Raw genomic sequence first — 13762 nt, forward strand, 5'->3', positions numbered from 1 at the left:
TTCACCCTCTATTCCATGGCTCTCAATTTTTCGAAGTAGTGGTTCGTGCGGAACCTTGTCAAATGCTTTCTGAAAATCCAGATATACAATGTCAACCGGGTCACCCTTGTCTATTTGCTTGTTTACTCCCTCGAAGAAGTGCAGCAAGTTCGTCAAGCAAGATCGTCCTTTGCTGAAGCCATGCTGACTTATTCTCATCAGTTTGTGTCCGGCAAGGTAATCAATGATGCGGTCTTTTATCAGCACTTCTACCATCTTTCTTGGTACCGAAGTCAGACTCACCGGTCTGTAGTTTCCCGGATCTCCTCTCGAACTTTTTTTGAAGATTGGCGTAACATTCGCCACCTTCCAGTCTTCCGGAATCCTTCCCGATTTAATCGACAGATTGGCTATTAGTTGAAGCAGTTCAGCTATAGTCCCTTTCAGTTCCTTAATGACCCTCGGATGGATGCCATCCGGTCCTGGGGATTTGTCGCTCTTAAGCCTATCAATATGCCTGCATACTTCTAGACTGACCGTCAACCTTGTCAGTTTCCCATCTTCACCTCCAGCGTATAGCCTGTCGGGTTCCGGTATGTTGTGTATGTCCTCTTTGCAAAAAATGTGTTCAGTTTATCGGCTATGGCTTTGTCCTCCTTTAGCACTCCCCTTATTCCATTATCATCCAACGGTCCCACCGCTTCCTTTGCAGGTCGTTTCCCCTTAATGTATCGAAAGAAAGGCTTGAAGTTTTTCGCCTCCTTGGCTATTTTTTCCTCGTAGTCTCTTTTGGCCCCTTTTACTGCTTTATGGCACTTGCGTTGATGCTGTTTGTGCTTTTTCCAGTTTTCATCCATTTTTGACCTTTTCCATTCCTTAAACGAAGTCTTCTTGTCTCTGATCACTTCCTTCACCGCTACAGTAAGCCAAAAAAATTAGCACGTGGTTAATTCGCACACATTCAAAAACTACCATGTGACACTTCAGCATGAATAGAGACAAAAAAACAAGAGAGCACACAACTTGCCTCGATAAAAATAGCAAAGGAAACACACAAAAAGAGGTAAGTGAGATGTCTAAATCCAACCAAAGAAGCTACATTTAATAGTCCATAATAAACTCCAACAAAGAGAACCCTTCTCTTCCGATGTCCAAACTAGGATCCCAGTTTCAGCAAATGCCTTCTTCAGGGGACTAGTGAGATACTAAAATGATATAGAAATACTGTCTTAACAAATAAATAGCATAGAGATGGTTATCAACATTACAATATTAGAATATGTTATAATCAACTCAAAGATATAAGTAAATATGACCATAATGACAAATAATGAATAAACATTTCAAACAAAGGCTAAAAACTGAAAAACACAATTAAAATCCATAAGAAAATGGCCTATGAAACAACTAATAAGATCAATAAAAACAATGTAAAGTTAAAAGCAAAAATGTCAAGTATATATATAAATTTAATTAATAAATTTAAAAAGAGGAACAACAGAAAATACAAGTAGGGAAACCCACTGCTAAACACCATACAGTGTTTCGTACATTGTACAGTTTCGGCTATTGCGAGCCTCAGGGGTCTTTGCATGCTTTAAAATAATGCATCGAAATGTGGTAATAAAAATAATGCGGCATTTGTACTCCTCACTCCAGCGTTAAACTCTCAGATTTTAAAGAGTGCAAAGACCCCTGGGCAGATAAGAGCCGAAACACTGTCAGCGTCAGATCATACGTCTTGTTCAGAATTTGTGCAATAAAGTACAAGTTTTATTCCAGTTCTGAAGGCAGTTTCACCTTTGTGGGTGTTGTTGTTGGTTGGACTTTTGGACTCCCTTTCTCTGTTCTCTACCTGTACGTTCAGCAGTTTAATCGCCCAAACCACCACTACGTGTATGCTTACAACACATTCTTGACCAAAAAATCACCCAAGTCCCAAACGCCCAATACAAGACCTTTTAGACAAAGTAGGGGACAGTCCTTCGCCTAAAAGCGCCGGTTAAAGAATCATGGAACCATTCCCCCCATCCTCCCGAAAACAATCATGGTAGGAGAGATGCCCAACCTGCCCTGCCGCATCGTGGCAGGAGAGATGCCCAAACTCTCCTGCCGTCATCCCCACAAAGCCCCCCTGCACGATCACAGGCAGGAGCGATGCCCAGTTCCTCCTACTGAACAACACCCCTCCCCCCGAACTCCCCATGCAATCCCAACTTCATTGGCAGGGGTCTTAGGCACATGGGCCAACCTAAGATTCCAGTTGGCCCAGGTGCCTGAGGCCCCTTCTATGGACGGGACCTTAGGCGCCCGGGCTAATTAGGCTCTAGGCCCCTCCTTGGTGCATCCCACAATGTACCAGGAAGGGACAGGCCCCATTCAGACAAAGGCGGGCCTGCCGGCTTTAAGGAAAACCTGGCCGACCATCAAAAAAGTTTAGCTGGGGGTCCGGGGAGGTTGGGGTAGAGATGGAGGAGGAGTCCGGAGGGTGGGCTAGGCAGTCCGGCAGGGGTTTGGGGGAGGGGGTTGTCCGGCAGAAGGGATTGGGATCGCTGGGGAGTTTGGGGGGTTGTCCGACAGGATGGATTGGGTATCTATCCTACCAGTGAAGAGTGCAATCATATAGGGGTTCGGTGGGCATGGCGGCAGCAGCAGGAGAGATTGGACATCTCTCCTGCTGTGATCGTTACAGGTGCATGTAGACATGTTGCCTGGGCCACAGCTGATCACAGCTCAGTGGCCTTATTTGGAATTTATACCTGTTTTGACTTCGTCTAAGTCAAAACGTACAGGTTCCATCTGGCAACCTGTCAAAGGTTTTTAGTTATGGCTACCGGATGACTAAGTCTAGTTTGGCCCACATTCGGCCCACCTCCCGCCTTAGCCACTCCTCCAAAAATGCCTGGGCATATAGCAGCACTGAAAAAGCATAAGCTAGTTTTAGATACATTTTTGATTATTGGTACGACCTGTCTTTTTGATTATCCAAATACCGACTTTTTTAGACCTTATTTTTTATTATTATTATGAGCCCCTTGATGTTTACAATTAAGATTTTAGCTCACAGCAAATAGTAAATCTTTTTCACAAGATAGTAAATTCTTTGTTTATTTTCCTAAAGAAGTGCTCTGATGGAGATGGCTATAGTTACTATGGGTATTTCAGTCTTGCCTTTATATTAATTTTCTTCGTACCATCAGAGGCATGCAGTTCCAGCAATTTTGCTGCTTGAACCTTAAATTCTTCATCACTCCAACATCATTTTCTCAATTTAAATTTAGACTTAACTTGACTGAAACTTTATTATATTACTGTGAAATATTTGAGTTATTTAAATGGAGCACTTGTCTTTAAAGTCGCATCGGGGGTAATGGCAGCTGATACAAATTCATGCTTCTCCCTGAATGGGCTGTCTCAAGGCAATTCCCTCTAAAATATAACATAAAAAATATCACTAAATTTTTCTAAGTAAGACCAAACTTTCAATGTTGTTTGTTTAAACACACCTCACTAGTAATAATAATAATACTGTATTTGCCGGCGTATAAGACGACTTTTCAGTACCTTAAAATCCTCCCCAAAGTCGGGGGTCGTCTTATACGCCGGGTACTGTTTACATGCCCTTACTTTACATTAGAGAGCTGCACGGGGACGCCCCTAGGGTCGCGGGGATCCCGTGGGGACGCCCCCTAGGGTCGCGGGGATCCCATGGGGACGCCTCTGAGGATCGCGGGGCTCCTGCGGGGCTGGATGTACTCAGTCTTCTGGATGTACGCGGCTCTTCTTCTCCCTACCTTCTCTGCTTGCAGCACAGAGCCGAACGGAAGTCTTCCCGACGTCAGCGCTGACGTCGGAGGGGAGGGAGGGCTTAAACAAAGCTTAAACAAAGCCCTCCCTCCCTCCGACGTCAGCGCTGACGTCGGGAAGACTTCCGTTCGGCTCTGTGCTGCAGGCAGGGCAGATAAGGAGAAGGAGAGTAGCCTCGCTGTTCGAGTGGCTACCAAGGGAGAGGGGCGGCCCGCCCCGCCCCGGTTGCAGCACAGCCGGCCAGGTTCCCTTACTTTTGTGGCACTTCCCCGACCGACCGATAACAGCCCGGGTCCGACAATCCTCCCTGCCCTGTAGCCGCGAATCTAAATTACCTTCTTACAGCAGCTGTAAGAAGGTAATTTAGATTCGCGGTTAAGGGCAGGGAGGTTTGTCGGACCGGGGCTGTTGTCGGTCGGTCGGGGAAGTGCCACAAAAGTAAGGGGACCTGGCCGGCTGTGCTGCACCCGGGGCGGTAGAGAAGGAGGGGGGGAGAAGGATGCTGAAAGGCCATGGTGAAGACAGGAGGGGGGGGGAAGGACTCTGAAAACACTTGAAGACAGAGGAGGGAGAAGGAGGCTGAAAGCACATGGGGGAATACAAAGGGGTGGAGAAGGACGCTGAAAGGCCATGGGAAGGGCGGGGGGGGGAAGGACTCTGAAAGCACATGGGGAAGACAAAGGGGTGGAGAAGGACGCTGAAAGGACATGGGGAAGATGGGGGGGAGAAGGACACAAAGGAAATGAGGAAGAGAGAGTAGGGAGAAGATGCTGGCAGGGAAGAAGACAGATGCCAGACTATGGGGGGAGCAGAGAGAAGAAGATGGGTGCCAGACCAATTTGGAAGGGGGAAGAAAGGGAGAGGCACAGTAACAGAGCAAATGGAAGATGCAGAAGGAAGAGAGATAGTGGATGGAAGGAATTGAATGAGAACATGAGGAAAGCAGAAACCAGGCAACAAAGGTAGGAAAAGAATTCTATTTCTTTTTTTTTTTTTTTTTGCTTCAGCATAAAGTAGTATATTAGTTGTGTTGATAAAAATTTATAAACATTAGAGGCTCTGGTAGAAACCCGTTTACAAAGTATGTATTCTTCCCAATTAATATTTTCAAATTAATAGTCTTTTTGCTTATTTGTAAATGGGTTTCTACCAGAGCCTTTAATTCAGTAGCATAATTAAATGAAATAACTATTTCTGAAGTTTATAGGGACGGGCGGGGACGGAGGGGATTCCTCGCGGGGACGGGTGGGGATGGAGGGGATTCCTCGCGGGGACGAGTGGGGACGGAGGGATTCCTCACGGGGACGGGTGGGGACGGGTGGGATTCCTCGTGGGGACGGGTGGGACTTTGGCAGGGACGGGTGGGGACGGGTGGGATTTCTGTCCCCGCGCAACTCTCTACTTTACATGCCCTAACATCTCCTTCCTTACCTCCTTACGGTGCTTACGGTACTAGTAAACCTGCCGGGACATCAGCGGGGCCATGGCGGGACATCAGTGTGACAAGGGTGCCAGCTCCTTCATCCTGCGCAGCGGGAAGCAGCGGCGCTCTGGCCCCACCCCTTTTCTCTTTACTACGTCTCTCGCACATGCGGCCGTGTGTGGAGTCTAGCCCTTAAGGAAGTTGCGGGGGCGAACAGGAGGCTTTTGAAGGCTTTTAAAGGGAAACTGTCATGCCAGCAAACTTGCTAGGGACTTGCCCGGCACTTGCTCTCTCCCTCTATGTGTTATCTTCCTTCTATCATTGACAGTTTCAGTTTGGTTAACAGTTTAGAAAACAAATAGCATGGCAGCTCCCATGGGTTTATTGTTCTATTCAGCTTTAGTGAATTAATTAAAATTGTTGAAATAAATTCTGATGTTCTTTTAAGTTTTATTTGTTGTGCAGAAGGTGTGCGGAAGAAGGGGTAGTCTTATACGGCGAGTATATAACAAACTCTATATTTTAACTGTAAAAGTTGGGGGGTCGTCTTATACGCCCAGTCGTCTTATACGCCGGCAAATACGGTAACTTTATTCTTCTATACCGCCATAGTCGTGAGACTTCTGGGCGGTTCACATTGAAGAGAGCTGGACAGTTAGCGAGTTACAATATGCAGATAGTCAGAGAATTACAGTATGCAGAATCTTAAAAGGCAGCAAATTACAATATACTGATTGTTAAAAATTGTTAAAAATTTCAGACTTATACTCAGGAGTGGACATATTTGAAATAATAGAACTTGATTTAGGTGATATTTCTGTCGAATAAGGCAGTTTTTATGGCTTTTCTAAAGGCATCATAGGTCAGTCTAGCTCCATTAATGTAGTTGTCTAACCAGTGTTGTTGTTTGTTTGCTTGGTACATAAAAGTTCTATCCAGAAAGGTTTTGCTTGGGTATGCAAATAGATTGCAGTTTCTGGTTTGTCTTGTAGGGCTGTATAGTACGAAGTGAGGTAGCAGGTAGGTAGGAGCTAGTCCCCAAACCAGCTTGAAACATATGCAAGGGAACTTGAATATTATTCGCGCCTCCATTGGCAGCCAGTGTAGCAGTTTGTAGTAGGGGCTAACATGGTAGCTTTTTTTTTTTTCAATCCAAATATCAAGCGGACCGCTGTGTTCTGAACAATTCTAAGTTTCCTCACTGTTTTTTTGGGTATACCCATATAAACGATATTGCAATAGTCCAGTGTATAAAGCACTAGCGATTGCAATAGTAATCTAAATGATAATGGGTCAAAGTATTTTTTAATGGTCTTTAACTTCCATAATGTCAGGAAACACTTTTTTATCACTATGTTCGTGTGGCTCTCTCAACTTGCAATCGTCATGTTCAATAGGAATATTGCAATGGCATTTTTAAAAAACCTTTTCAATTTCACAAACACATGCAAATTTCAACCAATGATCTCCTATGGCTCAAACTAGCGGCATCCATTCTATCACAGTAAAGATGTGCGCAGAATTGATTCGGTTCAGCGGACGGCCACCAGGATGATCTCGGGGCTCAAAGGTCTCTCGTACGAAGAGAGACTGAACAAATTGCAGCTCTACACTCTCGAGGAACGTAGGGAGAGGGGAGACAAGATCGAAACATTTAAGTACCTCACGGGACGTGTCGAAGTGGAAGATGATATTTTCTTTCTCAAGGGACCCTCGGCCACAAGAGGGCACCCGCTCAAACTCAGGGGCGGAAAATTTCATGGCGACACCAGAAAGTATTTCTTCACAGAGAGTGGTTGATCATTGGAACAAGCTTCCAGTGCAGGTGATCGAGACAGACAGCGTGCCAGACTTTAAGAATAAATGGGAAACCCATGTGGGATCCCTACGAGGGTCAAGATAAGGAAATTGGGTCATTAGGGCATAGACAGGGGGTGGGTAAGCAGAGTGGGCAGACTTGATGGGCTGTAGCCCTTTTCTGCCGTTATCTTCTATGTTTCATCTTTTTGTTTAATCCATAAGGCTCAACTGTTTTTAATATAAGCGTCCAGTATGGTTCTCTGTAGTTTAGTTTTTATGTAAATCACCTCCCAACCTTCCACTTTCCACTACTTCCAAGATCCACCATATCAAATTCTTCAATGTATGAGATTCTGCTAACCAGTGTTGAACTTAGGATGCCTCTTCATTTTTAGTATGAATCTTTGATTTGTGTTCAGTAAGTCTTACTTTAATTGCTCTGCTACTCCGTCCTACATAGATATGATGATACGGGCATTGGATGACATATACCACATTATTGGTATTACAACTTGTTGACCTGTTTATACAGATCCTAAATCCGGTCTGTGGATCTTTCCATTCCATACCCTTCATGGCCAGTTCACATAATTGACATCCTTACGTTCTCAATGAATGGCCTCACTCTCCAGTAGTGTCTTTATTATGGGGGGGTTTAATAACTCGCCGATATTTCTCTCTCTCATATAAGCCATAACTGGATGGTCCTGGAAACTTGCATGTGATTGCAGTACATGCCAATGTTGATGAATACTTCTGCTAATGTGTGTTGAATGTGCAGAGCAAGGTAAAATGCACACTAATTTATTGCCTTCGTTTGGTCTCTGATACTGTAAAAGTAATTGTTGTGCATAACGTGCTCTCAACCAAGCAGTGAAAATAACTTTCCAGGGATAACCTTTTTGGAGGAATCTATGAAAAAGTATTTTTGCATGTATCCCAGATTCACCGTCTGAGAAGCATATTCTGTGAATCCTCAAAAACGGACTAATTGGCAAACTCTTTTTAAGGCCTTATGGGTGAAAACTATGAAGTCTCAGATAGTTATTATGATCTACAGTTTTTTGATAGAGTTGTTGCAAAATGATCCATTTTCCATGTTTTTCTATAGGATGATATGACAACTCAAATTTTAAGTTGGGATCCACATAATTAATCCATGTTCCAAATTGTAACAGTTGTACTTCATCACCTGCCCAAATGAAGAAGATATCAACTAGATATCTTTTCCATATTATGAATATTGGAATTGGTTCTCTGAATAGATGTATGTTTCTTCAAGCTTTGCCATGTTGAAGCTAGCAACAGTAGGGGCTACTATAGCCCCCATCACAACAACATATGTTTGTTGGTTGAATTCTCCTTCAAAAAAAAAATAATAATTTTTGCATTGAGAAAGCCCATTCATGGCAAAACATGAATTTGTGTCGGCTGCCATTACTCTAGATGTGATTTTAAAGATAAGTGCTCCATTAAATAACTCTATTATATTACTGTGAAATATTTATATGTTTAAGTCAAGTCTAAATTTAAATTGAGAAAATGATGTTGGACCGATGAAGAATTTAAGATTGAAGTTGCAAAATTGCTGGAATTGCATACCTCTGATGATCTGAAGAAAATTAATTTAAAGGCAAGATTGAAATGCACATATGGCTTTAATTTATCTTAGTAGGTGCTTATCATATGAAAAATAAGTTAAGTTGGTGCTTCATTACTATTATAGTTACTATGGGAGCATGTTTTTATTGGGAGAGCTCAAGAGAACATTATGCTTACAATTTTCTTGATAATGTGTTTGGCCTTTGTATTTGTGGGACCACTTGTTAGTGCTCTTCACTCTAAGTGTAGACAATAAAGTGAATACTCTCTATCTCATATTGATTTTCAAATGAATAAATATCATCTTCAGTGTTCTCCCCAGAATTTTTTTCCAGCCGGGTGGCATGAAAAAGTAGCCGGGTGGGGCAGGACGGGGAAATTTGGTGGGGGGGAAAATTAAGGGCTCCTTTTACTAAGCTGCAATAGCGTTTTTAGCGCATGAAGAATTGCCGCGCTACACGGCTAGAACTAACGCCAGCTCAATGCTGGCATTAGTGTTTAGCACGTGCGGCAATTCTGCGTGAGCTAAACGCATGGTAAAACTGCTAGCGCAGCTTAGTAAAAAGAGCCCTAAATGTGTACTATTTGTATTAGTTAATTATTATTAGTTATTTTCCAATGCTCAATATGACTGCCTTTCTTAAGGTTTGACACTTGGTCCATAATTTTTTATTAAATTTAAGAAGTATCCAATTCTAGAAGTGAATAATTAGATATTTGCCCTCTTTCAAATGGTATAGAGCAGCGTCTCTCAAACTTTTTGAACTCCGGCACACTAAACAGAGCAAATGTTTTTTGTGGCACACTAAATGCAGCAAATAGTTTTCATTGCTGGAAAAAATTTCTGGGGAGAACACTGTTGCCATTAGTTTTCAAGATCCAATCACGTCAAAGAATGATGCTTATCTGAGCAGTTATATAATAAAAATAATGGATAAGATAACATGAGAAGTGAAATTGTCATGAATCAGAGGGATACATACCCTGTAGGTCCTAAAAGCAGGCTTGTGGATTAGATATAAACTATGAAGGCAGTGGTGTACCTAGCATATGTGACACCCGAGGCCCATCATTTTTTTACACCCCCCCATCTGTATGAAAAACATGATTTTTAGTAACAATCCACACATCACACAAGAGTGTACCTAGGAAAAGACAGCATCTTTCATACTGCACAGAGCAGTACAACATCAATACACCCATTGTAAAACAAAACAAGCCAGACTAGTATAGATCAATCCTACACAGTGAATCCTAACTGAAAACCATGTCTTTCGAACACACAGAACACAGAAAACACCTTCGCCTAGTATGGAATATGTAATCACAACTAATCCCTCTCCCTTTTACAAAACTATAATGTGGATTTTAGCCATGGTGGTAACAGCTCAGACTCTCATAGAATTCTGAGCAATTACCACCATGGCCAGCGCTAAAAAAAACCCTCTACAGTTTTGTAAAAGGGGGGATAAAATAGAAAAACGTAGACAAAGGTTAAATTGAACTACCATGAAGCTGGACTCTGTATACAATGCAATACCACAGAAACAGCGATGCATCTCCCCTAAAGCAAAAAAAAATAAATAGAATTTTTTTCTACATTGTCTTCTCTGGTTTCTACTTTCCTCATAGTCTTGTCACTCTCTTCCTTTCATCCACTGTCTACCCTCTGCCCCTTCTATATGGCATCTTCTCTCCTTGTATTCCCCTTCCATCTCTCCCTTCACCCCTATTATTCTGGCATCCATCTTCTTCCCTTCCCTCCTCCAATGGTCTGGCATCTCTCTCCTGTTCTTCCCTTCCCTTTCCCACACGCCCATGGTCTGGCATTTCACTCTCTCCTCTCCCTTCCCCCCACTTCCATCAGCATCTGCCCCCTTTCTTTCCCTCCAACCCAATTCCATCCAGTATCCTTCTCCCTTATGTCTCTCTCTCCTTTCCCTGCACACCAATTCCATCAGCATCTGCCCCCTTTCTCTCCCTCCACCACCATTCCATACCACCCTGACCCCCTTTTTCTCCCTCTAACACCCTTCTATGCTCCTCTCTCCCTCCAAACCAGCAAGGTCCCACTTTAACCTTTACTGCACCAACAAGAAACCCCGCAGAATTCAGCTGTTCGCCTTCCCTTCGCTAAAGCTTTGTCAACTCAAAAGATTCCTAGATAAAACCCTCGCCTTCCAAGCAGCCAAGCTGAACCCATGGCTAGCCCAAATGATACTCGAGGCCCCCACCTACCTCGACTTCAGAAAATCACTCAAAACCTACCTTTTCAGCAAACAAGACCCTTAACCAACCCTTCAGATAATCTCAGGGCCCCTTGCTCGGCTCATCTCCTCCTTCATGATAGCTCCTATCTCCCCCTTCTTCTTCTACCCTCTCACTTCTTTATCTGCCAAGTTTGGCTAAATTTGTTGTAAATCCGATAAATTTGTTGTAAATCTACATGTCTATGCGGATCCTAATCTAATTAATGTAAACCACCTAGAACTTGCTGGGTATGGCGGTATATAAGAATAAAATTATTATTATTATTATTATTTCATGATTCTCTGGTTGCACTTTCTTCTTCTGACTGTGCATCCAATTTTTCTTCCCTTCTTTTAGCCTATATGCTTCCTCTCCTCCAGACCTCATTCCCTCCCCCAAACTTTCCTTCCTCTCTCCCTGCCCTTTTTTCTCTCTGCCTCCCTTTCTTTTTTTTCTGTTTCTCTTCTTTCCTTCTGTCTCCCTGCCTGCCCTTTTTCTTTCTTTCTCCCTACCCTCCCCCAAGCCACTGCCATCGGGGACCAGGACCCAAACCGCCACCAATAACAGGCACCAAACCGCCACTAATAACAGGCCCGAAAGCCGACACCGCCCCAAGCTCTCCCTACTTCGGCCGACCAGTATTCCTCTCCCCGAAGTCAATTCTGCCGTCGGGGAGAGGAAGGCTGATTGGCCCAAGATCGCGATCCACCTATTGGGGGAAATGCTGTCGGGTCCTGCCTTCGCGGAAATAGAAAGTAGGCAGGACCGGCAGCAAGAAGAGCAAATGCTTCACTAACCTGTCTCCCGCCTTAGCCCGTAGCGAATGCTTGCTTCAGGGCTCTCAACATGTGCGTGCCGGCTTACCTTCTCCCCCTCCCCGAACATAACTTCCGGTTTTGGAGGGAAGAGAAGGGAAGCCGGCACGAACATGTTGAGAGCCCTGAAGCAAACGTTCGCTACGGGCTAAGGCGGGAGACAGGTTAGTGAAGCATTTGCTCTTCTTGCTGCCGGGTCCTGCCTACTTTCTGTTTCCGCAAAGGCAGGACCCGGCAGCATTTCCCCCAATAGAGCCCCGGAGCATAAGTTAGCTACGGGCTGAAATCTCCAAGCCGGGTTTTTTGGGTTGTTTTTTTTAATGTTCAGCAGCGGCGGAGGCAGCAGATGATAGCCGGGCGCTGGTCTAAATTAGCTAGGGAGAACACTGATCTAGGATGGAATTAATTTACCATATTTTTCACTCTATAAGATGCACTTTTTCCCCAAATAAAGTGGGTGAAAATAAGGGTGCGTCTTATGGAGCGAATAACCCCCTTAGGCAGTTAAGCTCACAACTCCCCCCCCTCCCCCCCCGGGAGGCAGCAGAGACACACACACACACATGCCTCTGTAGGCAGGCCCCCGGTAACTTTTTTTTAAAGTTCGTTTGAGCTTTCCATGTTCCTGCCTATCTCCCTCGCTGGATGGCTGTTCTTCTGTTTGGGCAGAGTGACACAGAAGGCAGGCGCATGCTGTTCACGTTCCTGCCTGGTTTGGCGCCACTCCCTGATTGGCTGCTGTCAGTCGTGAGAACTGAAGGCAGCCTATCGGGGTGCCACTGGACCAGGCAGGAATGCGAACAGCACGCACCTGCCTCCTGCGCCGCTCTGCCCAAACAGAAGAACAGCCGTCCAGTGAAGGAAACGGGCAGGAGCGTGGAAAGCTCCAATGGACTTTTAAAAAAGGTACCTGGGTGGGGGGTGCCTATGCTTCCTAAGGGGAGGGTGCCTATGCTGCTTACAGGTTTTTTGCTTTATAAGACCCTGTCCCAGCCTACCACCAGAGGGGTACAGGGCAGGGTGGTGGGAATTTATTTTTCTTGAGTTTTCCTCCTCTACAGGTGGGTGCGTCTTATATAGCGAAAAATACTGAAATATTTCTTATGAAAGTCAGCATTTGGCTAACTGATTTGAGTTTGTTTGTTTTTTTTAATTTAGTTGGTTGATCGTGTATTTGATGAGAGCCTGAACTTCAGAAAAATCCCTCCAGTGGTACATGGTAAAGCACCGGAAGGAAATGGTAAAACTAGTGATACAAGAATTAAGCCCAAGGATACTCCTGAGCCACAAACTATTACAAGAAGAAAAACTTGGAGCAGAGATGAAGTAAGTGTAGACAAATGAGATGTGGTTCTGTACATATAGATACATAGAGAGGTGGGAAGATATATGTATGTATATATGGGTGTTTGCTAAAATATCTATTGGTGGTAATTTTATAACAGGGAAGCCTAAGTTAATAGGACAGAAAGGTACATATTTTATAAAGACATAGGCACCTATATATGTAGTTATAAAATACCAGCACAAATTCTTCAGAAATTATATCTAGAATGAAAGTGCATGCCTGCTTGAGAGAAGTTATTAATTCTACATATATGAATCATGACTCTGCCTACCTCCATCCCAGAGCAAGCCTGTTGTAGAGGTACCTGTGGCTTCTACTGTGCATACTTGTAGGCATGACTTAATGTTATAAAAATCCATTTATCCAGATAAATCAGTTTTTAATGCATGAAAATAGTTTATAAAATTTCCTTTATTATATGTATGTGTGTTTCTTTGGGGCTTAGTTCAAGAATAACATTTTTAGTACCAGATGAGTTTTTTTAAAAAAAATTGCTTCATGATTACCTGTATGTGCAATAAAGAAAGCAACCCTGACTTAAAAAGAATATTGGACTATTTCACTTACCACGCAAACAAAATTTGTGAAAAACTGGAAGAATTTCATTAATGGACCATCCTAGTCCATGAGCCATAAACATACAGGGTGCCCACAAAAGCACTCCTTGATTTTAAATGGTTACAAAACCATAATTTATTGGAATATTCTTTCACCTTTGAGGCTACATTTTCATCAAAT

General features: G+C 43.6%; 1 protein-coding gene across 10 annotated transcripts in view; it reads left to right on the plus strand.

Annotated features, from left to right (window-relative positions):
* Nucleotides 1-13762, plus strand: part of CEP170 (centrosomal protein 170) — a 283085-nt gene that overhangs the window by 215629 nt on the left and 53694 nt on the right. For all 10 annotated transcript variants that reach the window (XM_033937690.1, XM_033937689.1, XM_033937691.1 and 7 more), the window contains one exon: nt 12835-13002. In XM_033937690.1, coding sequence (XP_033793581.1) covers nt 12835-13002 — 168 coding nt within the window. The remainder of the gene's footprint in view (nt 1-12834; nt 13003-13762) is intronic.

The sequence above is a fragment of the Geotrypetes seraphini genome, chromosome 3 (genome assembly GCF_902459505.1).
Source record: "Geotrypetes seraphini chromosome 3, aGeoSer1.1, whole genome shotgun sequence".
Classification (NCBI taxonomy): domain Eukaryota; kingdom Metazoa; phylum Chordata; class Amphibia; order Gymnophiona; family Dermophiidae; genus Geotrypetes; species Geotrypetes seraphini.